Source organism: Zophobas morio, unplaced genomic scaffold, assembly GCF_036711695.1.
Source record: "Zophobas morio isolate AGI-343-1 ecotype UQ-CSIRO unplaced genomic scaffold, CSIRO_AGI_Zmor_V1 ptg000093l, whole genome shotgun sequence".
NCBI classification, from domain to species: domain Eukaryota; kingdom Metazoa; phylum Arthropoda; class Insecta; order Coleoptera; family Tenebrionidae; genus Zophobas; species Zophobas morio.
In genome coordinates, this window is record NW_026972198.1 from 126,874 (window position 1) to 151,686 (window position 24,813).

Sequence of the window (24,813 nt, forward strand, 5' to 3'; positions counted from 1 at the left end):
CGAGTTATCATTTCATATAACAAAAGTATTAGTTTCGTAGATAAGCTGCCCTAAACATCATGGTACACCTTAGAATTATGAGGTTCTCATGTGTGCTTTTTACAAGTAACCTTACAAAGCGGTTTGTAAGTGCAATGCTCTAAAAAAAAATTTATGCCTTGATATCCACTATATTTAAAAAGGTTTTGAGTAAATATGGTTATTAAAGTCTATTTAAAGACGTTTAGTAAACTATTTCTTTGTTGTTTCACCATTAAGAGCAGGTTGATAAAGTTGTGCATTTATGGATAACTTAATAAATTCTTTATGAAAGTATGACAGTCCAAATTAAAAAGTATTTATTTACAGTTATTAAACCTCACGGCTTTGAAAATTTAGTACCAAGTTAACAGCTCCTCTAACGCTGCAGCCTAAGGAAGACCAGCAATGGCGATCTACGGGTGTATGAAAAAAGAATCACTTTAGCTTGTTTTGTCTTTCTATATTAGTATGTTTAATTAAAAAACTAACCAATAAATTATTATTATTTATGATAAACATTTAGCGCGAAGAAATTTAGTACTATTGTTTCGAGAACTAAAAATTATCAAACAGGGGATTACGGCTTATTAAGTTAGCTAGTAATATATAAATTTCTTGCTGTTCCCTTCGGTGCTTTTAATTCTCTCTATGCTAAAATCCATTTGCTTTAATCGTTTTTTTTTAATATTTTATTACAGAACGGAATTTGTAGATAAACTTTTAAAAAAGTATAAATCTGGTTACTTCCCTTCGATCCCTTTGGCCCTCTATTTCTAAATGATAATAATTGAAACTTAACTTGGTTTTTATAGTCAACAAGTAAACTATTTATTTTTAGATACCTAATCTTTTTAATTTAAAAGGAGCCCCTCAAAGATTATAAGATTTTAAAAAAATTTATAAAAGTTCTGTATTTTAAAGAAAAGCATAGCATGCTTTTTGTTCGCCTTTTTAAGTTATTGAAAATTGTTTACTTTAAAGAACGAATGAACCTTTATACTACTCGGTAACTACAGTATTTATAGGTTCCTCATAAAAAACGACTTTGTGCAATATTATTAACTTTTAAAAATATATTTTTTTGTATACATTTAAACTTGGTGAACTTTCACTATTTGTATGTTTTAGACATTTACAGACCTTAGGTATTTTTTGCTTTAGCAAGGTTATGTGTGGTGAGATGCATGGATGTGTAACACGGGCTTTAACCAAAACCATCACAGTTATAAGTCATAAAGTAAAAATAAGTTAGCCTCTTTAAGGCTTCTTTATTTTAGTCGCTCACGGGAATTTTGTTTATTTAGAACAAAGACTTTACTAGAAACAGTAGCACTATTATAATTAGACAAAAAGTGGACCTTTCCACCCTTTTTGTACTACACCTCATGATTTACGCTTTACTGTTTTACGTGGGAGGATCTTCTCAAGTTAACTTTAAAAAAGGTATTGTTTGTTATTTAAGGAATGTGCCTCAATGCATGCGACAGATATTTCCATCTAGAACCCAGAAATTTTAAAAGCCCTCTTACATGTCCCTCTGGGGCATATTTAAGCGGACAAAATTGTGTTGGTTAAAGCTGTGCAGTTAATTCATTGCTACACGGCTAAATGGTAAATATTTTTAGACTGTTTCTGCAACGGCCAGTCTACGCGCTGCAATAATGAGACTGGCCAGTGCTTCTGCGGAGTTGGTTCTACAGGATTCAACTGCTCCATGTGTTTTTCTAATTACTTTGAAGGTGACCCCACAAAAGAAGGGGGCCATTGCTATTGTAATATCATATTTCATTTGCTTTTGAGTCACTAACTTACTGGTTATAGTTTTGGCCTCTGGGAACACTATATACGAACTAACTCTTACTCAGGAAGTTCCCAAAAGGTATTATAGATTCTATCCGCCACGACGGCTGAAAGGTGTAAACATCACCTTTAGTTCCTCTGGAAAGGTTGTATTATGGGGAAGTGTTCTTATTATTAGTTATAATACGACATTTGCTAAAAACAGAATTTCGAAAGCAAAGTTTTGTTAACGCTAATTGCTACAAATGAATATGGAAAAACGAATACAATTGTCTTTCAAGAAGTGAGCTTTTATTCCGAATATATTTCTTACGATAGAGCTTTTGCGAATGCTCCGCCCCTCTCCTTCGACCTTGAACTTCTTCTGGCTAGCCCTCATGAGAATGATGCAGTAGATGCCATATTGTTGTGTTCGTATAACTTACCTGAAAAAAGTGTTGCTCAGCTGTTAATTCCTTTTTTTCTAATTTTTTTCGGATCTACCCTGTTAAGTACTTTTATTATTTTTTATTTTACTTTAAAGGATTTTTTTATTTATAAACAAAAAAGTTCTTCTTTGCTTTAAGATATGTGTTTATTATGATACTCGTCGGAGGAAAATAAAACGAAAGCGACTAACGAAAGCCTTAATGAGACGTCCGTATTCTTCTCTAGCAGTTAATAACGAGTTGACACCTTCAACTGTGAGCCTTGAGTATTTAAAAGACAATGAAACGGCAATTAAGACGATACTTATTGGTAGGCACTTCAATAAATATAAAACAAAAGGATTTTAACTACCCAATTACTTAAGAGCTTCCTGCATCAGCCGACCTTCGCTTTTTGGCTTTTGGTTGTTCTTTGGTTACTGTTGCAGAAGGTAAATACCAAGACAACGCTGTTTTCGCTATACTTTTCAAAATGCACATCTTAGCCATTGTGTTGTATAGCTATTTATTATAGTTTCTTAGTTCTTTTTAATGTTTTTATTAGATTCATAGGGCACTTAAAATTTAAAAACTTCAAATTATGGCCTACTATTTTAGCTTAATTCTCCACATTTATTAGTTTTCTGACTCTCTACTAATAATAAAAGCTACCATCTTATTAAGCTAGATCCCTTTCGAAGCGTTATTTAATTTTTATCCTTAGTTAATTTTGTAAACTCGGGAAATGGCAGAGTACTAAAACCTGATATTTTTAGTATTATAAAAAAATTATTATGGAAGGGCTTACCAACGCGAGTGCTTTACATTAACTATTGCGAATTGTAAACGAACGCAAATTGTAAACGAACTAATCCAAGGATAATGCCTGGTAACTCGCTTATATCAACGTGAAACTCACTATTTTGAATTAGTATAAGCTAATAGGGCTAGAGATAGTCTGTATTGTTATTGTAAAGTGGATTTTATAGTATTTTTTACTAGATTATTACTGGCGCCTAATAGAAAGTGAACCTTTTAGCAACTAAATTCAAAAAATATATATTTTTGATAGCTAATAACAAGGAAACAAGGAGTATTAAACAAACTTGGAGTACATAGCTTGTATAGCCTGTAAAAACGGGAGCTATTTCTGCTTACATGTGCGAAGATTTATGATTAACTTAAAAAATGGCAAATAAATAAGCTTATAATATGAAATAGGCTTAGACCAATAACTCGGACGGCAAGCTTTTTATTAAAAATTATAAAAATTGTCTGAAATATATCCCTTCAGTAGTTTTAAGAAAGGCATAGAACCGAAGAAATAGATACAGCTTGATAACAATCAATAAAAATAAAGCTTGTTTTTAGTTTTAGAGAACGAAATTCCCCTAGAGCTAATAAACTTGTTGGTAAAATAAAATTTTTTACTACCACATTTTTTTATTAATAAAAGTTTTTATATCACCTCCATTGTCAGCTTTTATTTGAATAAAAAGCGACGAAAATTTAATAATAGCCCCTTTCACGCCGAAACAAAATAAAGTACAATATTTACAAAAAACGACATAATACCCATCGAAAATAAAACATAATAGGATAAAGTAAAAAATACTATAAGTTCTCACGTGCACCTAATTTATGTTCCTTTATAGAAAAAAAAAAACACTAGAAAAGCGAGGAAGCAGAACAGTTGAACTGAGCCGGAAATGAACCTTGCAGCTCTTAAAGTTTTATTATCTAGTGTTGTTTTTTACGTTATTCCTTGCTGATCTAGAGTTTGTATTATAAATATGTTACAAACGAAGAAATAATAGGTTTAACACCTTAACTATAAGCCGACACAACGGTGTCTTCACTTTCAGGTTTGCTCGTTGAATCAATATTCTCCCAGGACCAACTGTCCATTTGAAGGACGCAAAGTTTATAACTTTTTGCAAGAACTAGTAAATGGGCGGTTAAAACTCAATTTTTTGACTTGGAGAATGCAAATTCTTGAATTTTGTTTCGAAGTTACCGTCTAAAATTCGGTGATAAATGCAGCTTTTCGAATTTAAACTTATAACCACTAAAGGCTAATAAAAACGTGAGACAAAGACGTGGAGCGGCGCGAGAAATCGGTACCTAGAGCCGTTCGCCACTGCTGAGGCCTGAGCTCAAGAACTCTGCGAGGCGCTCATATCCCATGCGCAAAAATAACTAAGTTTTTAAATTAAGTAGGCTATAACTTTTTTGCATCACAGGCTAACGTAACTGTTTCTTTGACTTTTATTAATAAAAATGTTGATGAATTATTTTACTATGCATTTAACTGTCTATTTACTTCTACAATCCACAAAAAATACACTTAATTTAATATATTTCTAAGTACGGAGCTAAGGAGGATAAAAATTACTAAAGTAATGAATTACTCCAAGATTATATCTATTTTCTTAAAATTTTACCTTAATACAAGTATTAGAGCCTATTTAATGTATCTACTACGCTCACGCCCTCTTTCTCAAATACTATTGAAAAGGGTACAAAGGTAGGCTATAAAGACAAAAGACCAGAAGAGCCCGAAAGTGAGTGTAAAGATAGTCAAACCACTAAAAGTGACTAACGAGATATAACGGTAGGAAGCTTTTTTTTTAAAAACAATATTTCGACAGCGTTTTTTCCCTTAAATAATTAATAAAATGTGGAAAAGTTTTATTGGCATCTAACAAGTAGTATTTTTTAGGGACACTGAACTTTCTCATTTATAATAAAAACTGCGGACTTGTGAACGACTTAAAGCAATTTACTAAGCAGCATCAAAGGTAAGATTAAAAAATTAACAAAACAAATTACAGCTGGCTCAAGAAAGTTTTAAGTCTTTATTCCCCGTTTTTAATTATTTGAGTCTTTCTAATTACTAAAGTTTTCTTAATAATTTATGTTTACTACGAAAAAGTAATTCTTTATCCGCTCCGATTGCCTAGTGTCGTCTAAAGGGATACGCAGTGTGAATTAAGTGTTCGAAAGGTTGCTTCGAGAGTTTTTAAATACAGTATCCTATGTTTGATTATTAAAATTTTTTATCACTTGAGCTTTAGTTCTTAATTATTTAGATTTACTACGCAACAGTAGTCTTCTATAAGCCCTTATAGCCTAGTGTCCTATAAATGAGTTTGGGCGTTAATAAAATATTAGGAGCTAAATGGTTTGAGCGTTATATACCATGTGCCGTGTGTTTAATGTTCTAAAGTAAATGTTTGCTAAAATATACCATTTCGCCGCGCACTAGCTATAAATCGATTTAAATTTTTGATACAAGGCTTAATATTATAAACATTTGTTATGAATTGTATATATAGTTCTACTTATAATTAGATTTAAACCTACACCATTGGAATTCGTGTCGAGACAAAGTACTACATTTTAGTATTTAACTTTTTAATTTAGTCACGGGGCTCGTCCGGCTAGGTAAAGGCCACAGTACATAGGAAACTAAAGGATTTAAAAAAAAAGAGATAGTTTTAAAAACTCGAAGAATTAATCTCCTAGTTATTATTTTTTGTATAATACGTTTTGCCTCTTAACCAAGGCAGCACTAACACCGCTATCGTTTTAAAACTATTGTTATTAATGATGTTGACGCCTCCATAATTTTGATCAGTGCTGCAAAGTTAATTTTACTGGAACTCGAGTTGCTTTAAATCATAACTGCTTTGAGATGGCTAGTAAAAACTTGAGTTATAATTTTGCTATGAGCTTTTTATTTAAAAAATGGCTAGAGTAACAAAGTAATCTTAATAACACTTTTCTTAATAGTCTTCATAATCTAGCGTGAAGTACTTTAACTCAATAGAAATTAAGATAAAAATATTGTCTTTTGAACGACTATACAGTACAGCGTGTAATAACTTTAAGAAAAATTAAACAATCAAAACATTCTCCTGGTGATTTTACTTGTTAACGACGAGAATTTCCGGGACCAGAGAAGAGTATAATATAAAACAAAGAATATGGCTAATTTTTATATTTAATAACAATATCCTTAAGAATAGGTCCCGGAGTTAGGCACAAACCACAGATCTACCTGACCATTAATAAGCTAAAATAGTACTTTATTAGCCTTGACAGTGAATCAAACTTTTAATGATAAAAAATAATGTTTACTTATAAGATTACGTTTCAACAAACCAACTCCAGCGCTCTCTAGCTTTTGTTCTTCTACTATCTATATTGAATCGCATAGGAGACGAAATAATTTATTTAGATGGTCGAAAATTTTTATTTTTTTTCTATTGAAAGACAAGCAAGGCTATCTAATAAAGTTCTAAAGATTTTGGAGGTTATAGAGGAAGTTATATATTGCTTAGAAGAATTTAAAGTTGATGCCTGCCGTTTAGAGATGGCTTGACCCTTTTATTTTCCATAACTCCATGGCAATTTCTGAGCCCTTAACGAGTATAATTGAAAGCTGTTATAAGATTAACTTAATAGTTAGAAATTACTTTAATAGCACTGGAAACGTAAAGATCCCTAATAAAACTTTCCGGAAAATCCACAATTTCAAAAACCCTCGCGCATAAAAACTGATTCCCCTCGGTAAAAGTAAACTTTTTCGAGAAATTAAAAGTAAAAAAAAAATGGACGTTTTGAAAAAAATGCTTGTTTTACCTTTTCAGATTCCGCTTCTGTCAATGCCTGGCGTAAAGCTTCCTCTATGGTACTAAATTCCAGTGCATTCGGAGGAGAGGCTGGAACGAAAATCACTAACCCCCTAAAAATAAGTAGAAAAGTTGAACAGGAAGGTAACCATATAAAATACAAACCTAGTTATGTAAAAGAATAGAGTTGTACTTTAGCCCCAAGTCCATGTGAGCAAGCACCAACTGAGCTATATCGGTAATGCTTGTCGAATGCATAGTAGAGAGAGCCCTTCCCCCACTATTAAAGCAGCCGAAGACGGGCAAATCCTTAGTATTTCCGTAGGTGGCAGTTGTGACGCTTGCAGTGGCTAAATATTATTTCAAAAAGAAAAAAAAACTACTACAACTATAAAGAAATGTCATACTAAGAAATTGCATTGTTTTGTCTAAGTGGACAGTTGGTCCTAAGCCAGAGCAAACAACGCTAACAGAGTTGCGGCCTATTTCAGGAATAGAAGAACTAATGGCATAAGTCCCCTCGCTGTTTGCATTCCGTTGTACACCGTTGAGACTGCCGGTTACTGCGATTTTTATTCCAAGAAAGTCTATAGGAAAACGATAAGTAAAAGGTTAACATAAGTTGATCATATAGTTAAAGAGAACTTGCAACAGATAAGGCCGCAGAAAGAGTAGTGCGCACAGTAGTCTTATTAACGAGTGCTGTGGATAAATCCATTCGAGATGCTTCTGACTGGTACAATTCCATATTAGCTAACCGTTCCATTTCCAGTTCAGTTAGCCCAAGAGTTAACTTCAAGATTAAAAACAAATAAATACTGCAACGTTTATATTTGATAACAAAAGTGCCTTTCCGTCAATAACGGCGAGGGGAACTGGAACTGCGCCCATAGTTTTTATAGTTTTTAGTGTCTCATTTGCAATAGCTAAGTTACCGGGATAACTTACTGTTCTAGACAAGATAGTAGTGTCCAAACAAACTAACGGTTTCATTGTGTTGTGCAGAACATCGAGTATTTCATCTTTTACACTAAAAAACTTATTACTTTTAATATTACAAGCACTAAGCGCGGATGAACTCAAAAAACGCTTTATTTGCAAAAAGTTTGGGTTCCACCTGGTGAACATTTTTAGGACAGGCAAATATGAGTTATACTAAATAAATCAAAAATTAACTATGTATTGCGTAAAAAGTGTAGTGTTAGCCGGCGAGCGTGAACCACGCTAGTATTATTGCTGAGGCTAAACCCTTATTACCTTTTGCTCCAGTTATAACTTTAGCGTAATCTCAATATGGGAGAGTTATTCCGATCAGAAAATTTTTGCTTGATTGAGTTAATAGTGCCTTCTAATATAGTATATGAGGCTGTTGGTCTCACCGGAGAGTTAGGCTGGCTTCAGTATAAAGATGTTATATTTTATCATACGTACTTCTAGCTTATATATTGCTCCCTACTCTGGTAGCTACCTACATCCTTACGTTTTCCTTTATGCTATATGTCTCTAGTTGAATAGCGATGTTAGTCAATTTCAAAGGAACTTTGTGAGAGAAATTCGAAAGTGCGAAGATTTAGAGCGGATATTAAGTAATTTTTCACATGTCTTTTTTGTTAAAACGACTATATTCTTTTGAGGGATCGAAATTTATATGTTTTAAAAAAAATTTTGTATTATTTTACGGTAGTTATTTAAAATTTTTTATTAGAACATTTTGCTATGGCTATGGAGTCGCATAAGTTGTGCAGAAATTCTGACCTCCTCATTGATTTAGATGCAGAAGAAAAGGTAATGGTTTCTAAAAAATATATGAATTTGACCTTATCTATAAAAAAAATTTCGAAGTATGCTTTTCCTCTTCTTTACGAGATCGATGAGTTGGAGCAACGGCTTTATGATTTAGAGGTAGCTTCGCTATGAGTAACTACTATCTTATTCACCTTAATATTCTAATGTTGTAAACAATAATCCTTAAGAAAACCTTGAAACAAGCCGAAGAGAATGAACAATCGTTACTAGAGGAACTGACAAATCTGCAGGAGTTTCAAAGTGTTTTAGAGGGTTCCTTTCTCTTTTTAAGTGGTACGGAGAGGTAAATTTTCTTTTTATTGTGTCTTATAACAATTTTAGCTGAAAGTGATAAAAGAAGTTGATCACATATATTAATCTCTTTTTAGAATTTTTCTTCCTTCTGCTTTGTATTGCTTTCCCGACAATAAATGCGATTCTGGGTCACCGGCACTAAGATTCGGGTCTTTAACGATTTCCAACTTTTTTATTCAATCATTAGCAAAGCTCGCAACGATGCACAGGTGTATTGCAGGAGTGATTGAATTATCTAAGAAAACTTCCTTTGAAAGATTACTATGGCGCATCTGCCGCGGAAGTGCCTTTTTAAGAATCTGCAACTCCCAATCTGTAAACTTTGCTGCTTACTACAGCCATCGCTCCTTTTTACAGGATTGCCCATCAGCTGGGAGGAGTTCAGAAGAGCGTCTTTGTAGTGTTTTTCCAGGGCACTTTACTTGGCGAGAGAATCCGCCGCGCTTGTGACGGCTTCGGAGCCAAACTGTATGCCTGCCCTGAGTCCGCTAATGAACGCTCTGCTCTTCTTAAGCACGTGAAAACAAGTTTATACGACCTCGAAATGGTTTTTGTTTGTGACCTGTAGTGGAACTGCTTTTTGCTTTAGCGCGATCCCGAGGGAATCGGCAGTTAAAGAAAATTTCGTTTTTTCTACAAAGATTTTTCACTTTTTTCGTGTTGAGAAGTTTTTGTGACCAAATAACCGACTTTTTATAGATATACTTTGTATTAAGGTTCTACAGAGGACTGTAGATCACAAACTTATGCTTCTTACGAATATTAAAGAGCGTTATGAAGGCTGGTTTGTTGCCTTGAAAAAGGTATTAATGACGGCTGACTAAGTTTAAGAAATACGCCAAACTGTTTCCCTCTTTTTTGAGCCTGCAGGTCAAGTCTACCTACTTTGTTCTAAATACGTTCAATTACGACGTCACCAACTCCGCACTAATTGGCGAGGCGTGGTGTCCCGTCGCTAGATTACCTGCTGTTTACAACGCCATGGAAAAAGTTCGGGTGAATAGTTTTTCTTTTGTCTTTTTAGTGGTATACTCGCTTCTTTATTTTTGTCTTTTTAGAAAAGAGCCGGAAACCCAACGCCGATTATACTTAAGCAAAAGATCACCAAAGAGCAGCCCCCACTTTGTACCTGACCAACAAGTTTACTAACGCCTTTCAAGTCCTTCCATTATTTTTTCCCCTCCATCCTTTATTTCCTTGAAATTCGCAAACGCGTTAGGCCATTGTTGACGCGTACGGTGTTGCGTCCTACAAGGAAGTCAATCCCGGTTAGTTTTCAAATAATTAATATTTTGTAGTTTATGAGGATGTCCCTTTATAGCTTTATTTACGCTGGTGTCTTTCCCTTTCCTTTTCGGTATAATGTTTGGCGATGTGGGTCATGGCGCGGTGATGACTATCTTTGGCGCTTGGATGTGCATTAGAGAGAAGTCGCTCCGCACGAAAAGGGGCGCCGGAGAGGTTCTTCTGTTTAATAACTATTATTGCAAGGGGCAGTTATAGGTAAAGAGGTTTGTCTATGCGTGCCTGTTGGATGCAACAACCAACGATATCATGAAAGAAAAAAAAAATTTTTTTATTGTTGTGGCTTTGTAGCTGGGGTATTACGAATGGGTTTTATTCCAACCCACTGCTCTATGAAGTCATGCTGACTTTCCACCATTTATGGTTAGTTTTGGGACACTGCTTTCTCCGGCCGCTACATAATCCTTTTAATGGGGTTTGTTCGTCCTATTAGTAGCCCTTCTGTTGGCGTAATTTTCTTCTTTCCCTCGAGGTTGTTTTCGATGTATGCTGGTTTCATCTACAACGATATCTTCTCCAAGGCCATGTGGCTCTTTAGTTCGGCTTACTACTTGCCTACGGAAGCAATTGACAGTGGTTGGTTTGCCTCTTCCACTGCCAGACGGCTTGCAGCGGAACATAAGACTTGATCTCATTCGTCATGTATTGGCAGACCACATCGTATTACCCACAAACAAAACGAACTCCTCGCATGCTTCACCAGGTTGTCCGTCCGGCTGCGGTTTTAACGGAAGTCCTTACCCATTTGGACTTGATCCAGTATTATGCGGATAATTAAGATTATTTAACGATGACCGAATAAACTTTGTGTAGGTTTGGGCTCTGGCTGCTAACAAATTGGCCTTTTTAAACTCCTTCAAGATGAAAATGTCTGTGATTGTTGGTGTGGTGCACATGCTCGTCGCCATTTTCTTGAATGTTTTCAACCATTCTTTCTTCAAAAATAAACTAAAGTACACATTTTAAAATAAGTATTTGCTGTCATCAAGTTTATACACGTTATCCTAGCCTTTTTATTTCTTTGCCTCGTTAGATAACTATTGTTTAACTCCGCAGGATTTATTGCGAGACTATTCCTCAGTTTTTATTCATGGCTTCAATTTTTGGTTATTTGTGCGCGCTTATCATCAGCAAGTACGGTTCTCAGCTAAATACTAACCTCTCCCCCCTCCCCCCCTTCCTCCCCTGTGATGGTTTGGGGAAAGGGCTAGGGTCCTTGCGCCCCCTCCCTGTTTGTGTATACCTGACAATGTTACCGCAAACTCATCATAGCTTCTCTTTTATCATATGCACTAGATGGCTCAATTCTTATCCTCCTTTTCATGGGGGTGGACAGACTGATCCATCCCTTCTTGTAGTGCTAATCTCCATGTTTTTATCGCCGAATGATATTTCATACGGCTCGCGGACGTATATGTACAGGGGACAGGTCTTCTTTGAGAATAAGCCGTTTCTTCCAATGACATGAGAGCTATGGCTTGTCAGAGCGTTATTCAGAAGATACTCGTGGCCACTGCTGTCCTATGCGTGCCATGGATGCTACTCTCGCATATCCTGGTCCAGAAGTTTCGCCAGAAACTGACTTCATCGAGGGTAACAATTGCGATATTTATACGACGCCGTTTTCATTAATTTACAACCTAATACAGGCCTACAACCAGTTAGAAAACATCTCCAATTACGAACTTGGAGTTTTCTTGGTGGGCAATGTAGTGCGCGACTTAACAATTTTTATTAACTTGCTTTAGAACTGTGAAAATGAGGCTGAAGGCAACAGCGAGATCGGGTTATTCGTGCAGGAGCCGGTCAATGCTGCCGACGAAAGTCATTGCGGCCCTCCCGAGGTAACTGGGCTTTTCCATTGTAGAGAATCTTCCCACCCACCAGTAAAATTCCTTAATTACTGCCCGAGAAAGCTGTTGAAGCTGTTTTCCTACTTGTACTTGTATACGCTGTAGAAAAAAACATTCTATAACTTTATTTTGATTTAATGCCCACCATCCAATAGGGCAGATTTGGAGAAATTTTAGTGAACCGGGCCATCCACACTATTGAATTTTGTCTTGGAGCCGTATCAAACACTGCATCGTACCTCCGCTTGTGGGCATTATCATTGGCCCACGCACAGGTAAAAGATCTTTAGTGAGAAAGTAGGATTACACTGATGCGCTTAAAAGCTTTCCGAAGTTTTATGGACTATGGTTTTGCGGCCAGCCTTCACAAAAAGCTTTATCGTGCTTTACATTGCTTTCTTCATATGGGCAACACTCTCGGTTTTTGTTTTGGTAATTATGGAAGGGCTCTCGGCCTTCCTTCATGCACTACGCCTGCACTGGTGCGCAACTTCTAAGTACAGATAAGCGATACGATCCAATCCTACTGACTTTGCAGGGTGGAGTTTCAGAACAAATTTTATGAGGGGGGCGGCCACGCCTTCGCTCCATTTTCCTTCAAAACAGCCGTCCACCAAACGGCCGCGTGACGATCACTACCCGTACCTAATAAAAGAAGCCACGACTTATAAAGTAAAAACTTTATTTGTTGCCGAACTTCCTTAAATTGGGTGAGCGCTTTGGCATGTCCGTAAACGTTGACAAGTCGGCCAAAGGCACCATGGAAGGACGGCCGTGGGCACACTGAAAAGGCAAACTGCACTTTGAGAAAAAGAAGTAGTGCAACCAAGGAGGATAGGCTCACAAAAAAAGTTACTCGTGAAAGAGAGTCAAGAAGGCGCGCGCACTCTGCATAGTCCAGCTTATCGCCAAATTTAATGGCACCTAAGAAAAAAGGTCTTGTAAGGCCAAAGTGCGAGAAAGATTCTTTGGGCACTTGAACGCTTACCTCTGCAGGAAAGTCTGTTAAGAACATCGAGAAAGCACCGCGGTATCGTGCCTGCTATACCGCAAAGGGACCTCATTGTCTGTATAAGTTCATGCACAGCGGTCTAAAAAAAAAGAAGACAATAGGTCTACTAAAAAAATTTGCAACGGCTCAAAACTACTAAACTTTTAATAGCGAAGTGACAGAGTCAGAGTCAATAGAACTGATGAAGACTTCCGAGACTTCTGTGATTTCAAGAGCCCTCAAGCACCAGATGGATGAGAGAAGGAAAAAGGTATGTGGTTAACGTAAAAACAACCCACTTCCCCTCGCGTTAGAGAAAACCCCCCACTTTTCCAGTTCCCTAGAGTACATATTCAGGGATCCAACATCACAACCCCGCAGGTCGTCCACCAGTAAGGGAGGGTCCAGCAACACAGTGCATATTTCTTTTTGGTGGACGAGCTCGAAGTAGTTTTCAAGCCGAATCTCAAGCCGGAAACAGTATAACAACGCTCGCACACCAAAACGGCCCAAAGATAATACTGCACCCGCTCGTGCGCAGCATGCTGATCAACAAACACGAGCAGGTCCATTGGTTCTGAGCGGTCTCCAGTAGGGTCAGTATAGGCCATTCTACACGCGATGAACTTCTTATCGACCTGGCGAAGCACTCGGGCACTCTTTAACATCTCCTATTTTGCGCAGGATTAAAAAAGCATTCTAATAATCGCGTTAGAAAATTGATCACCTTATGAAACTGAACGGGAACCCCTACTAAGTTCTTAGAATGACGAGGTTGGCCAATAAACGCAAAGGTAGGGTTCACCCAGTTTCTAAACAATTCCACGACAGTTTTTCCAGAGGCGTCGGAACTCTCCGGAGGAGCACCCGCAGACTTTGTACGGCCCCAGTCACCTGCTGTGTGAGAAGAACAGTTCCTTGGCTTACAAGGCGAGTGGTTGCGTTTATCTTCAAAGCTAAACAAAGATGAAAGCGTTAATCTACTGTTTCAGGTGAGGAAAAGATCGCACCACTTATTTATGCAACTTCTATAAATGGCAAAGTCGCTCAAAAAGCCAAACTTTTTTTCAGATATTTTCTCTGCAACATAGAGTTTTGTTGCCTTTCCTGTAACTTCTCTACGAATAGTAGTAGCGTCGTTGCTATGCGGGCGATAGTCAATTACAAGAGGTTGCGGTGTTACGGGGAGCAACCGCTAACTTTAGTGGGTCTCCGCTTTCTACCGAATTACGATGGGAACAGGTATTATAAGCTTTACAAAAGTGTGAAACGTGAACGTTCCTGCAAAGCCCACAAAGTTCTTAAATACCTGCACTATCCCTCTTGACTATTAAGTCCTGAGGAATATTTCTATACGCAATTGGAATAAAAACGATAATAAAAATAATAATGTCTACCCATTGGCTAAGGTATCACTAAATGTGGGAGAACAATTCATCAGTAAATCTTTTGAGTTAAAAAACTGGAGTAACGACTCCCGAAAGAAGCGCAACGCCGGGCTCCAATCCTGAGCCGGCGAGACAAATATGGGTAAAACACTGCAATTAAATAAACACTCGCAAGCAAAATGCAAGAGCTTTCAGGCGGTCAGCAGCAACATTAGTTCTGCCACGCTAAGACAAATTAGGCACCTTGAACTCTACCGTCACTCTAGCCGGCTCAAAGCCAATATCAACTTCGCACGGAGAACAGGAGAAGTTCAACACATAGACTCCTAATAAAAGAATAATTCAGAATTACGTTTTGCTAATAAAAATGCTGATTATACTGAACCCACCAAACACGTTTTCCCTGCCTCCCGGCTGAACATGAGCCCAGCGACTCCCTGCTGAATTTTTAAACTTACTGCGGTCATGTAGCGAAATCAGTGGGTCACCAATCGCTGTGTGATCGAAGATGCGATCGAGAAGACGGTGAAACTGAGATTTTTGGACGAGTCTGCTATTCACATATAAAAACTGAAATTCCTTAGAATAGTAGCCTGTAGAGCACACAATCCCCTTAATACGTGGAAGAGTGCGTGTTACAAAGGGGTAGTGAAAAATAAACGCGCCATAGGTTACCGAAAGAGCATAGCGGTCACATGCCTCCGCCAGCTCATAGAACTCGCAACTGCATAAAAGCTTTAAATTTCCATAAAGAAGCCTAAAAAAGCAAACATACAATGAACAGACTTATCACTGATCGCTTTAACAATTATAAGCTTGTAACTCTGAAAAAAAGAACCCAATAAACCTAAATAATAATCTTTTGGGGTCTTTATAAAAAAAAACTTTATGCAACAACGCTATTAGGTACATTAAAGCCAAACTTCCTTGTACGCAGGCTACCTGAATGCTAATTTCTTGCTCTCGCATCTTTTAGTTTTTAAGATCTCCTGAACAGCGAACCGGTTAACTGCAGGTAAGTTTGGTAGTTATACATATATTACTTGAGAGTTGACTTCATCCTTCAGAATAATCGTCAAATAAGGCCGAATTAAGTATAGACCTTCAAGTCTTTTGCTAAGACTTTCGATCTCTATTAGCTCTACAAGTCTTTTCTGTCTGACCTGTAAAGACTTTGTTAGGGAAAGTAAAAGATATTTACTTGCCACAGACAATATTATAATAAAATTAAACATACTTCAACGTTTAAATAAAGTGCATATAAAAAATATTTAAACATGCAGCAGTAATAGGCCGGGAAAATACAATGTTTAGAGAGAAATGATAAATCTGTAAAAAATATGTATATTTTTAAATTCTAATAAAAAAAGTAAAATGTTTACTGTTTTACTTTTGCCACGGAAGTAAATATATAATAAAAATGTGAAAAATATAATTTATAATAAATATGAGGCAATGCTATTGACAATTCGAAAAATACCACAACTAAAAGTAAGGAATAACCGGAAGACTGTGTAAAAAATTGTGGACACGCACGGTGGACCCGACGGAAGATCTCTTCTTTACAGATGGGCCTAAAAATAGTACGCAACCATCTTGGAATATTTTTGAATATGTGGTAAAGCTGTTCGAGCTACGGCTAATAATTTCCAAAGTAGATGTTTCTATAATTAATATTACGCATAAGTGCACGTTTAATACATTCAATCCTAAACATTTACTGACGTATTACCTTTTAAACTTGCTAGCGCTTCACCTCTAAAGCCCAACGTAGTGAGGTTCTTTAAGTCTTCTAACTTTCTAATTTTGCTTGTAGCTAGATTTAACATAAAGAAAAAGTGCAAAGCTAAGCTATATACAAAGTAAGTTCATAAATAAAATAATTACCGTAGCGCTCACCAATTAATGAAAAATCTTCTTCTTCTATACCGAAACCGTTATCGGAGACTTCAAAACTTAAAGTACTAAAATTTACGGTAATAGATATAGAAGTAGCTCCAGCATCTATGGCTATTTGAGTAAAAAAGTATTTGGTAATCTGTGTAGTATATAGAATGGTCTATTTCTAAAAATGAACTTACCATTAAAAACAACTTCCTCAACTGCCTGTGCGTAGGTGCAGATTGACAAACTTGAACGTAGGAGAGAGGCTGTTTTAAGATCTAACTCTCTAATACTATTCATGAACTACAAGGCTTTTATTTTATAAGAGTAAACGCATGAGCTAAAATAATTAACTATAAATACTTTAAAAAATTGGTTTTACTACTTGTAAAATGTTAGAGCTATTAAATATTAAAAAGGGATATTTTAACTTCCTATGGCTATCCATGCGAGGAAGGGGGGTCAAGCAGAGAAACACTGAGAGGCGCTGGTACCAGTACGAATATAAAAGGTCATGTGGAGTTGGTCACAGTAAACCGATAATCGGTACCCACCTAACCCAAATAATTTCCGTCGTGCTTAATATAGCCCTAATTACAGTAAATTTTTTATTCTTCTAGATTGTAGAAACCTAGAAAATCAGTTATTGTCTAAGTAAAAAGCTTATTTTAACTTCAGATTATATACTGAAACTTAAAAAACTTTTAGCCGTGGCATATACACCAACTAATAGAGTATGTCTTTATGTAATAAAGAAAAATGTGAAGATATTGGAAGTACGGGTGATAACTTTAAAAAACTTTTAGATACCCCAGTTGGAAACAGTACTTTAGATATTGAAACTTTTCTAACCGATCCAACTACCACGGAAGTATGTTATTTAAAAGAATTTTTTCCTTCAAAACTTGATGAACGCTTTAAAGAAGCCCAACCAGAGAGGTTAGCAAGTGAGGTAAACTTTGAAGTCCAGAGAAACAGCAACTTTTTGTTAAAGAATAAATTTAAGCGATCTAATGCACAAAAAAGTTATCGGAAGTCACCGATGCTACACAAAAATTTATCTTGTAAGACTACTTTCGAATTCGTTGTTCGTATTCATTTTGTTAACGTTTTTTTTTACTTTATCTCGGTTTACTCTTTCTAGCTTGTCGACTTTTTTTTAAAGCAATTGAAGAAAAAAAGTTTTTTAAAGGTTATGTTATTATAACATATTTTTAATAATTGTTTTAACCAACATATCAATATATAAGTAAAGCATTTACTACAAGATGGTGTAAGCCCTAATATCTGTGATTCAAAAAGACGCTCAGCCCTGCACGTAGCGGTTGTCTCTGGTTCTTATGAAATAGGTTACGTACTAATTAATGTACCGATTATTTTATTTAAGATATAGTTTTAACTCCTCAACTTTTTAGTTAAACTTCTTCTTGTCTTTGGCTGTAATCCCAATCACACTGACTATATTGGAAATACTGCCTTACACTTAGGTTCGAGTTAACTTTGAACTTCTACTATAATAATTTATTTAATTTACTAAATAGCGTCTATAACCGGAAATATTAATGTAATCACGTTGTTACTACAGTTTGGTAACTTATACCTTTTTAAAAATAATTATATTATATTTTTTTATTTTTTGATTAATTGTAACGTATATTGTATAATATATATACGAATTGTATAAATACAGTATCTGCAGTAAGTTTTTATTGCCTAAATTAAGCTTGAGATCCTAACAAATCTTTAATTCGGGCCGTCATACTAAGAGATATTCCTTTTTAAATTTGTAAAGGATCTCACTCTATGTTATAACCGGCCTGTAAGCTACACATTGTTCAAAGAACTGTTTTTCCTGCAGGCGCTTCACCGATGCTGAAGGATCAAAATAACTGGCTTCCTATTCACTACGCCCGGTCGAGAATGAGGTACCTCTCAAAGGTGCAGGCCGATCAAAATAATTTTATAGAAGTAAGCAGTACTGTCATCCTTACTGCCATTTACTTAGATTTTAAGGAAGCGAAAGGGAATTTTAGTTTTATAAGATTGTACTTACCGTCTCCATTTATCAGTTTAAACTTTTTGTATATTTATTGTCTTTATATTTGGTGTTCTTCGAGATTTTCGAGTTGTTGCAAGTTTATGCAGAGAAGATTGGAAATGGGGCCAGGACGGACGAAATTAGCGGATTGGCAGAAAGTTTATCTTCCTTAAGTACAGAGGAACTTCCGGACGTGCTAGCGAACTTTTCTCGACTGTCTTTTGGAGAATCTGTGGATGAGGACGGCAATAAGCGTACACTACACGTCACTGCTCTCCGACGGTTTATTATCAATAATTATTTTTTTTTACAAGTAGGCGCTCCGGGCATCCCCATAACTGAAAAGGAGCTGTAGTATAAACTTTTATGGAGAGTATCATATTGGCTCTTTGCGTGTTAAAAAATAACCTTTAGTGCGCTTCACTCGCCGTTTCTTGTACAATGCGCGTGGTTGTTATTTAAAGAGTAAAGAACTTTTTGTGTTTTAGGAGTTATATACTTTGAAAAGAGTATTATATTTCTTTTAAAGCTTTAACTTTTAGTTCTGCCCTACATCTGGTTTCTCTGCTGGTTTTAACTTCTTTTTTTATTAAAGAAATTATTAATCTATTAACTTTGAAATTGTGGCATAGTGTACACCTATAATACTGTTATAAACTCATTTTATTTATAAAACAAAAAGTGTTTAAGGCTTACCACCTAAAGTAAGGTTCTAATTCTGTTACCTTCTTTATATTAAAGCTCCTTTTTCTTACTTCTCTTTGTTCCCTCTTTAGCTACTGTTTCCAGTTCCTAAGTTCCAATTCTATTCAAGCGCTTAGTTATAAATTTTATTCTAGTCTGCGCACAGTTTTACTTAGTTATGCCATAGCTCCAAGCTTGTTCTAAAATCGACATCTATGATTCTACTACTTTAATTTCTAAAAAGTTTAAATGTAGGCGCTTCCAATCTTCAGCAAATCTTACGTCTTTAGAGTCGCAACACATACGTTCAGGGAAATTTGTTATTATAGTTATTCTTATCGAAGTATTGATTAAAACGGTATTTGAAAAACATAAATCGCTAAGCTATTACCATTAAAAGTACTAAAAAACCAGTAAACGCAGAAGTGAATAAATGTGATTATCTTTTGGATATTTCTAAATTACTGATTTGTAAAATATTTCAACTGCAAGTTACGTAGCTTTAACAAATTATTTTACTAGTACGAGTTATGTTATGTATGCATATTGCCATAATTACCGTTAGTAAAGCTTTAGGATAACGCCTTGGTCTCACTAAAGAAATAATTAAATTAACATTACAACTTAGTAACTTTGGTTAAAGAGACTTGGTTATATTTATATATTAAATTTTGATTTTCTTGATGAAGGCAAACTATAAGAAATACTATCAAAATCTTTTTGGTTTTACTGTAAAGTTGACTGTATAGCAATAACAATAATAATAAAATAACTGCTTAAAACTATTAATCTCCAAGCTAATAGAATGATACCTTAGCTTATACAGGCCAATTCTTCGCACAACTTCCATAGTTAAAGTTAGCATTCTCGTTTGTCATGATGGTGTTTGCTAAAAGTGTAGCTAACTTTAGCGTTAATTATTCTTTTAAATAGTGTTATTACCCAGTATATATAAGTATATGCGCGCATCGTAAAAGTCTGCAGAGACAGAAAGAAAAGGTTTGCTGGCCATTGCTAGATTACCCACCACGTTAAAAAGTGGATGCCCACCTAAAGGGGTCAATATATGATTTATTAAGGAAACGAGCCCTACAGGAGTCACGCAGGGGCTCAGTTCATAATTGCAGTGGTGATCTTTATTGTTTCTGGATACAGCGGGTCATGTTGCGTTTGTAGGTTCTGCCCGCTTAGCAAGTACTGAGGTATTCTTGGGGGTAGTGCTACAAACATTCCCTGTTTTTAAGTTCTTTTCGTAAAAATTCATTTCAGGATTCTCCTCCTTTGTCTGTTCTTATTTCTTTAATGATGGCAGGGCTGATATTTCCTTTTATCGTCAGTTTCTTAGCTCCATTGATTAAATTTTTTATCCCACTTAATTTTTATTATATATTCTAAAAACGTGTTCTGATTTTGCATCTGTACCGACGGCGGAACCTTTTTATGTACACCCTTGCCTGCTTTTGTGTAATGGATGTAGTTACTTTGATATCCACTACTACTCCTACTAATAATATTAATATCAACTTTTTGTAAATACTCACACCATTATATTTATCCTTGTTCTCACAACTAGCGCCAGAGAACAAACACTAAAATTACTCCTTTATATTACTATATAGCCTCAGTATTAGTCAAAGCCTTTATCTATGGCCCCTCATTTAAAACTTACCAACTTTTTATACTATAAGATTACTAGTGTTTCCTTCAGCTACGGTAAAAGGAGGAACTTATTAGATACCAAATTAAGCCAAAGAAAAATCGCGGGTCATATATACCGATCCATTTACTGTGGCTAGAAACTGAGTATAAGACTTACCAGTGCCAGCGCCTCTGAACCCTACTCTTCACGTTTAGCTTTTTTTCGATTTCTATCATTGAAAGTTTTTATATTAGAAATGCTAACTCTTCCATTATCGCTATATCACCTAATATTTCAACTGCTGTTACCACTAGTTTTATTTGTACCTACCATTATTTCCTTATTAAAATATTATTACCCAAAAGTTGTTGAATATCACTATTACTTTAGGTAACCCTTCATTTTCCCAAAAGTCTCTTGTCCAGTTTTTCTATTTTTTTTTTCAGACCGCGCGTGCTATAGGTTGAGGTCAGCTTAGTTCTTATTCGAACACAAACTACAATCTGCGTCACTCGTTTCAGTTTACTCTTAGCTTTAATTAGTAACGTTAAGTCGTCCTAAGAGGGGGTTTTAAAATAAGTTCTAATGTTTTCTGATAGTTATGAGACTACTGGCACCTTCAAAATAGTCCAAGAACGTTTATTAAGAATTGCCTTAATTACATTTGAGGTTGACACAATAGAAGAATATGTTTTAACTAACCGTCTCTCTTACTCCAATCTACCTAGTAAAAGAGAGGGTAAGTACTTACTTTAAGCCAAATTTTTGAGACTTTAATTTTCTACTTGGGAAAACTTTAGGGGCACAAATTAATATAACGAAAGCAGAATCACAATTTGGTTTTTTTCTTGCTCAACGCCTCGATAAATTTAAAAAGGATAAGAAAAAAAAGTTAAATAAAAAAAAAGGTTATGTTACCTTTAGATGGCTTCTGTTCAACTCTTAATGCATGCCATACAGGAAAATTTTATAACCAACAACAACAATATTTATTGAATCAAAAGCGTGTAGAAGCTAAAGAATTCAAGAAAAAGGCTCAGGGACTAAAATTATCTATGAAAAGCATTGATAATGCCCTAACATTGTTGTCGGATCGTACCTTCAAAGATCCAACGCCCTATAAAGTTGTCAACAAAAAGAAACCGAGCCTTATAGCTTTTACTCCCAATGCCGTTTTTCCAGCTTTTCGTATAATATTTTACTTAATTCTTTGAATGTATATTATATATAACTTACCAGAAATTAACAAGAGATTGCTAAACTGTCAAAATGAAATTGAAGAGATGTTCTGCTCACGCGCGGTACTTGTAACTTATTTATGGTTAAAGGTCTCCTCTACTTTTTCATATTGATAGGTTTCTCGTTTCTCCTTTAGAGGTTTAGGAACACGAAGTAGGTTATATAATTTTTATTAAGGTAGCCTTAAAATTTCAATTCACTATAGAACTTCGTTATTGAGGACCTGTTTAACACTCCCAGAGAATTCATGGCCTAAATTTGCTAACTCAGGGCTATTCATGGAGGTTATTAATCGAGAAAAAGGTCTTTTCATTTACATAGTATACCCTAAACGTAATTCACTTCGACTTTTTATTGTAGACTTAATAACGTTTCGCTTTCGCCATAAAAGGGAATATGCCGAAATGCAAAGACGGTTTTTTTCGGCTGTAGTAACTCTTGATCCTCAAATTTTTAAAGGTTTTGATTATATAGTTAAGATATTACAAATTTTATTTACCCATAGCTACTATCCACGTTCAGACGATATTCTACTGTATAAATAGTGTAATTATAGGGAACCTTTGTAAACTTGGCGAACATATTTACACACTACTAGTAATATCACTATTTATACAGTATCATTTCATAGTACCAATGTTCCCTATTCTTGTCTGGGTCAGTCTGAGTCGTGGATAATAGTTGAGAGTCAGGGGCCGTTTATATTGGTATTTGGATTTCAAGGGGTTAGTAATCCTTCCGCCTTCAATTCATTGAGCGGAAGGCTTGGTATTAACAGAGTGGCAAAACGCTTTGCTCGTAACCCTTGTTATATGAGGTGTAAATTCTTTATAGACTTAGTAGAAGACAGCACCTTAAAACAACTGACTTACCGAGCTTAACTGATGTTGAAACTTATGAGTTTTTATCACCTTTTCTTATTAGCCTATCTATAGAAATACTATTGGTAATGCCATATCACGTGGATACTCTGCTACATTTGTCTGAATTTTCTCGCGCGCAGAGTAACGAACAAGATGCTATTGCCCTCAATGGTTTTTATTGTCACAATATTTTACTAAGTGCCTATCTTTTCGATGAATCTGTTATAGATAGGGCTCTTTACACCCTAGAACTCTCGTTACATGCTTCTTTCAATTTGGCAACGTCCACTTGCCGCCTCCCGTATAAATATTATGAAAACAGGTCAATGTTATAACCACGCGTGTATCTTTGAGTATTTAACAGTCACACACTTCGGTGACGCATTTTTAGGGCCATGCACATTGCGTTATTTCGTCGCATTGACAGCTTAAACCACAAAGGTATCGCGTACGTGTATTTAGCGGTGCGACTGAAGCTTTCTTGTCTATATTTATACCAAGTTCTTTACTCCTTGGGGTATTGCCTTTTAGGTTGCCATAAGACGGCCTTGGAAACTTGTAAACTACTGCTCTCACTGGATGAGGGTGACCCAATGGGATGCTTACTAATGCTCGATTTTTATGCTATTAAAGCCAAATCTTATCACTTTCTGAAACTCTTTTACGGTTTTTAAGTCCAATAAGACTTCTTTGTACTATTTATATTGGTTGTCAAAAACTAGAAACTTGGAAAGAAAAAAAGTCACTTGATCTACTGCCAAACTTTAATTATTCGTTGGCCTTAGCCGAATTTTTATTAGAAAAAGAAGAAATGGTAAACCGCGAACTTTTCTTACGCCTACCTAATACCCTTTACTACGCTTGGCGTACCACAGGCATCCCAAGAAGTAGCTGATCTTGATGCTCTTTCATCGAGCAAACAGGTGCTGCCCTTGCCTTTTTCTTAGTTGCATGAACTGCTATCTTTAGTTGTCGTTTTCGCACAGTTGCAACGAGCTCTCTTGCTTTTTCCTGGAGTTGCTTTACCCTTATTTGAAAAGGCTTGTTTTATTTTCAAGTTCACCACTAACTAAAGCGATGGCGTTCTTTAGTGTGGCTTTCGTCTTAAGCGGTCATGCAGTGACCATTCCTACTTCAAAAGGCCCGCTCTTCAGGAAACCAGTCAGCACTCTGTCAGGCTCCTTGAAGGTTTATACGTAATAAGAGCCCATTCTCTTTGGGGTACGGGAGAGGTAACGCACAGCAGAGTGAGAATTCTTTTTTTTCCAAACTCTCCCGTCAGGTTATGTCTTGGCTAGAACACAGTCTTCTGATAGCAGCTACAATGGTCGACTCGGGGGACCCCATGGTATGCGAATCTAGACTTCAACGGCTTGACTCTCCCAAACCCGCCACAGGTGAGGGTGCACAAGCGCACTTTGGAAAAGGCTTATGGCAGCTACGGCTCGCTAACAGTTTATCGACACGTTGCTATGACGGGAGCTAAAGAGGCACTCGACCTTCTCCCGCCATCCGTTCTACAAAATAATTCCGTAAGTTACAATATTAGAGGTGTAGTTTAGCATTCACAAAATGAGCCGTTGGCTACCTAGTTCCGGCCCTTTGACCCACTGACCCCTGCTGATAGTGTGAACCCGTACGACAATTCCAACGAGGGTACACCCGGGCCGTCTACACTTTCCTCTCTTTGGATGTTTTTTCGTTCACTTTGGCCATCCTATACTGTACTTTACATATACAATTGAGAGTATTCTATAGGTTGCGCTGTGGGTTTGGTCACACCACAAGGGCCACAGTGCTGCATATTATCAAAGACAGTCTCATATATACTAATGTCTCCTACTTACTCTGCAGTTGGAGGACGACTAAAAGAATACTAACTAAATGATGTTTGTCTCCCTACCCGAATAAATTTTTACTTATCTTTTTTTAAAGGTCAAGTTTAAATAAAAGATTGTCTAATC

General features: G+C 36.1%; 7 protein-coding genes across 17 annotated transcripts; 5 read left to right on the forward strand and 2 right to left on the reverse strand.

Moving 5' to 3' along the window:
• Positions 1–1,395: 1,395 nt before the first annotated feature.
• On the forward strand, positions 1,396–2,857 carry LOC135144325 (attractin-like). Of its 2 annotated transcripts, XM_064076349.1 has the most exons (8): positions 1,396–1,464; positions 1,523–1,587; positions 1,647–1,793; positions 1,843–1,967; positions 2,027–2,312; positions 2,371–2,559; positions 2,615–2,680; positions 2,794–2,857. In XM_064076349.1, exons 2-8 carry the CDS (start codon positions 1,551–1,553, stop codon positions 2,799–2,801), a joined length of 858 nt encoding a protein of 285 aa, XP_063932419.1. In that variant the 5' UTR covers positions 1,396–1,464; positions 1,523–1,550; the 3' UTR covers positions 2,802–2,857. The 2 variants fall into 2 exon arrangements, with proteins under 2 accessions (XP_063932419.1, XP_063932418.1); XM_064076348.1 differs by having other exon boundaries at positions 2,615–2,798.
• A 3,711-nt stretch (positions 2,858–6,568) lies between these two features.
• Positions 6,569–7,653, reverse strand: LOC135144329 (uncharacterized). Its single transcript, XM_064076353.1, has 6 exons — positions 7,511–7,653; positions 7,273–7,452; positions 7,059–7,215; positions 6,876–6,978; positions 6,710–6,814; positions 6,569–6,654 (listed from the first exon to the last, which is right to left on the reverse strand). The coding sequence occupies exons 1-6, from the start codon at positions 7,629–7,631 to the stop codon at positions 6,601–6,603; spliced, it is 720 nt and encodes a 239-aa protein (XP_063932423.1). The 5' UTR covers positions 7,632–7,653; the 3' UTR covers positions 6,569–6,600.
• A 508-nt stretch (positions 7,654–8,161) lies between these two features.
• LOC135144292 (V-type proton ATPase 116 kDa subunit a 1-like) lies at positions 8,162–9,961 on the forward strand. The gene is made up of 10 exons (XM_064076291.1): positions 8,162–8,275; positions 8,373–8,451; positions 8,571–8,650; positions 8,708–8,767; positions 8,839–8,954; positions 9,040–9,114; positions 9,175–9,280; positions 9,336–9,512; positions 9,682–9,768; positions 9,829–9,961. The coding sequence occupies exons 3-10, from the start codon at positions 8,582–8,584 to the stop codon at positions 9,922–9,924; spliced, it is 786 nt and encodes a 261-aa protein (XP_063932361.1). The 5' UTR covers positions 8,162–8,275; positions 8,373–8,451; positions 8,571–8,581; the 3' UTR covers positions 9,925–9,961.
• A 128-nt stretch (positions 9,962–10,089) lies between these two features.
• On the forward strand, positions 10,090–12,630 carry LOC135144291 (V-type proton ATPase 116 kDa subunit a 2-like). Its single transcript, XM_064076290.1, has 12 exons — positions 10,090–10,124; positions 10,185–10,233; positions 10,287–10,685; positions 10,743–10,846; positions 10,923–11,029; positions 11,084–11,223; positions 11,327–11,699; positions 11,756–11,863; positions 11,920–11,970; positions 12,019–12,114; positions 12,279–12,398; positions 12,448–12,630. The coding sequence occupies exons 3-12, from the start codon at positions 10,681–10,683 to the stop codon at positions 12,628–12,630; spliced, it is 1,287 nt and encodes a 428-aa protein (XP_063932360.1). The 5' UTR covers positions 10,090–10,124; positions 10,185–10,233; positions 10,287–10,680.
• On the reverse strand, positions 12,018–16,792 carry LOC135144290 (DNA mismatch repair protein Mlh3-like). Of its 8 annotated transcripts, none has more exons than XM_064076283.1 (23): positions 16,584–16,792; positions 16,390–16,512; positions 16,235–16,318; positions 16,006–16,166; positions 15,546–15,665; positions 15,445–15,491; positions 15,178–15,259; positions 14,991–15,114; positions 14,892–14,939; positions 14,746–14,828; positions 14,512–14,621; positions 14,424–14,464; positions 14,315–14,366; positions 14,125–14,256; positions 13,842–14,070; positions 13,642–13,785; positions 13,410–13,579; positions 13,277–13,352; positions 13,112–13,214; positions 12,980–13,047; positions 12,655–12,919; positions 12,269–12,597; positions 12,018–12,212 (listed from the first exon to the last, which is right to left on the reverse strand). In XM_064076283.1, the coding sequence occupies exons 1-21, from the start codon at positions 16,684–16,686 to the stop codon at positions 12,683–12,685; spliced, it is 2,337 nt and encodes a 778-aa protein (XP_063932353.1). In that variant the 5' UTR covers positions 16,687–16,792; the 3' UTR covers positions 12,018–12,212; positions 12,269–12,597; positions 12,655–12,682. The 8 variants fall into 8 exon arrangements, with proteins under 8 accessions (XP_063932353.1, XP_063932352.1, XP_063932354.1 ...); XM_064076282.1 differs by having other exon boundaries at positions 12,269–12,602; XM_064076284.1 differs by having other exon boundaries at positions 12,269–12,407; positions 12,468–12,919.
• Positions 16,793–17,669: 877 nt separating this feature from the next.
• Positions 17,670–18,944, forward strand: LOC135144327 (uncharacterized). Its single transcript, XM_064076350.1, has 6 exons — positions 17,670–17,735; positions 17,802–17,873; positions 17,928–17,975; positions 18,245–18,354; positions 18,504–18,678; positions 18,742–18,944. Exons 4-6 carry the CDS (start codon positions 18,256–18,258, stop codon positions 18,777–18,779), a joined length of 312 nt encoding a protein of 103 aa, XP_063932420.1. The 5' UTR covers positions 17,670–17,735; positions 17,802–17,873; positions 17,928–17,975; positions 18,245–18,255; the 3' UTR covers positions 18,780–18,944.
• Positions 18,945–21,299: 2,355 nt separating this feature from the next.
• Positions 21,300–24,773, forward strand: LOC135144309 (ribosome quality control complex subunit TCF25-like). Of its 3 annotated transcripts, XM_064076323.1 has the most exons (19): positions 21,300–21,486; positions 21,548–21,655; positions 21,708–21,935; positions 21,987–22,048; positions 22,123–22,139; positions 22,192–22,289; positions 22,347–22,445; positions 22,922–23,020; positions 23,078–23,171; positions 23,241–23,290; positions 23,351–23,515; positions 23,572–23,663; positions 23,725–23,772; positions 23,836–23,889; positions 23,941–24,081; positions 24,132–24,197; positions 24,247–24,381; positions 24,442–24,573; positions 24,704–24,773. In XM_064076323.1, the coding sequence occupies exons 1-19, from the start codon at positions 21,333–21,335 to the stop codon at positions 24,716–24,718; spliced, it is 1,857 nt and encodes a 618-aa protein (XP_063932393.1). In that variant the 5' UTR covers positions 21,300–21,332; the 3' UTR covers positions 24,719–24,773. The 3 variants fall into 3 exon arrangements, with proteins under 3 accessions (XP_063932393.1, XP_063932392.1, XP_063932394.1); XM_064076322.1 differs by lacking the exon at positions 24,704–24,773 and having other exon boundaries at positions 24,442–24,614; XM_064076324.1 differs by lacking the exon at positions 24,704–24,773 and having other exon boundaries at positions 23,381–23,515; positions 24,442–24,614.
• Positions 24,774–24,813: the final 40 nt, after the last annotated feature.

Bases quoted from the DNA above. Each gene is read 5' to 3' on its own strand.
- LOC135144325 (XM_064076348.1), top strand. From the start codon at position 1,551: ATGTCCCTCTGGGGCATATTTAAGCGGACAAAATTGT. The intron at 1,968-2,026 runs GTTGTATTATGG...TGCTAAAAACAG, and splicing joins CCTTTAGTTCCTCTGGAAAG to AATTTCGAAAGCAAAGTTTT. The intron at 2,560-2,614 runs GTAGGCACTTCA...CAATTACTTAAG, and splicing joins AATTAAGACGATACTTATTG to AGCTTCCTGCATCAGCCGAC.
- LOC135144329 (XM_064076353.1), bottom strand. From the start codon at position 7,631: ATGGAACGGTTAGCTAATATGGAATTGTACCAGTCAGAAGCATCTCGA. The intron at 7,453-7,510 runs GTTCTCTTTAAC...GTTTTCCTATAG, and splicing joins TGCGGCCTTATCTGTTGCAA to ACTTTCTTGGAATAAAAATC. The intron at 7,216-7,272 runs GTATGACATTTC...AATAATATTTAG, and splicing joins CAAAACAATGCAATTTCTTA to CCACTGCAAGCGTCACAACT.
- LOC135144292 (XM_064076291.1), top strand. From the start codon at position 8,582: ATGGCTATGGAGTCGCATAAGTTGTGCAGAAATTCTGACCTCCTCATT. The intron at 8,651-8,707 runs GTAATGGTTTCT...AAAATTTCGAAG, and splicing joins ATTTAGATGCAGAAGAAAAG to TATGCTTTTCCTCTTCTTTA. The intron at 9,513-9,681 runs GTTTTTGTTTGT...CTTTGTATTAAG, and splicing joins GTTTATACGACCTCGAAATG to GTTCTACAGAGGACTGTAGA.
- LOC135144291 (XM_064076290.1), top strand. The intron at 11,971-12,018 runs GTGGGCAATGTA...AACTTGCTTTAG, and splicing joins ACGAACTTGGAGTTTTCTTG to AACTGTGAAAATGAGGCTGA. The intron at 12,115-12,278 runs GTAACTGGGCTT...ACCATCCAATAG, and splicing joins GTCATTGCGGCCCTCCCGAG to GGCAGATTTGGAGAAATTTT.
- LOC135144290 (XM_064076283.1), bottom strand. From the start codon at position 16,686: ATGAATAGTATTAGAGAGTTAGATCTTAAAACAGCCTCTCTCCTACGT. The intron at 16,513-16,583 runs GTAAGTTCATTT...TTACTCAAATAG, and splicing joins TGAGGAAGTTGTTTTTAATG to CCATAGATGCTGGAGCTACT. The intron at 14,940-14,990 runs GTGACCCACTGA...AAAATTCAGCAG, and splicing joins CTTCGATCACACAGCGATTG to GGAGTCGCTGGGCTCATGTT.
- LOC135144327 (XM_064076350.1), top strand. From the start codon at position 18,256: ATGCTGAAGGATCAAAATAACTGGCTTCCTATTCACTACGCCCGGTCG. The intron at 18,355-18,503 runs GTAAGCAGTACT...GTGTTCTTCGAG, and splicing joins ATCAAAATAATTTTATAGAA to ATTTTCGAGTTGTTGCAAGT. The intron at 18,679-18,741 runs GTACACTACACG...TTTTACAAGTAG, and splicing joins GGATGAGGACGGCAATAAGC to GCGCTCCGGGCATCCCCATA.
- LOC135144309 (XM_064076322.1), top strand. From the start codon at position 21,333: ATGTTTTCTGATAGTTATGAGACTACTGGCACCTTCAAAATAGTCCAA. The intron at 23,021-23,077 runs GTTTTTATTGTC...AATCTGTTATAG, and splicing joins AGATGCTATTGCCCTCAATG to ATAGGGCTCTTTACACCCTA. The intron at 23,890-23,940 runs GCTTGTTTTATT...GGCGTTCTTTAG, and splicing joins CTTTACCCTTATTTGAAAAG to TGTGGCTTTCGTCTTAAGCG.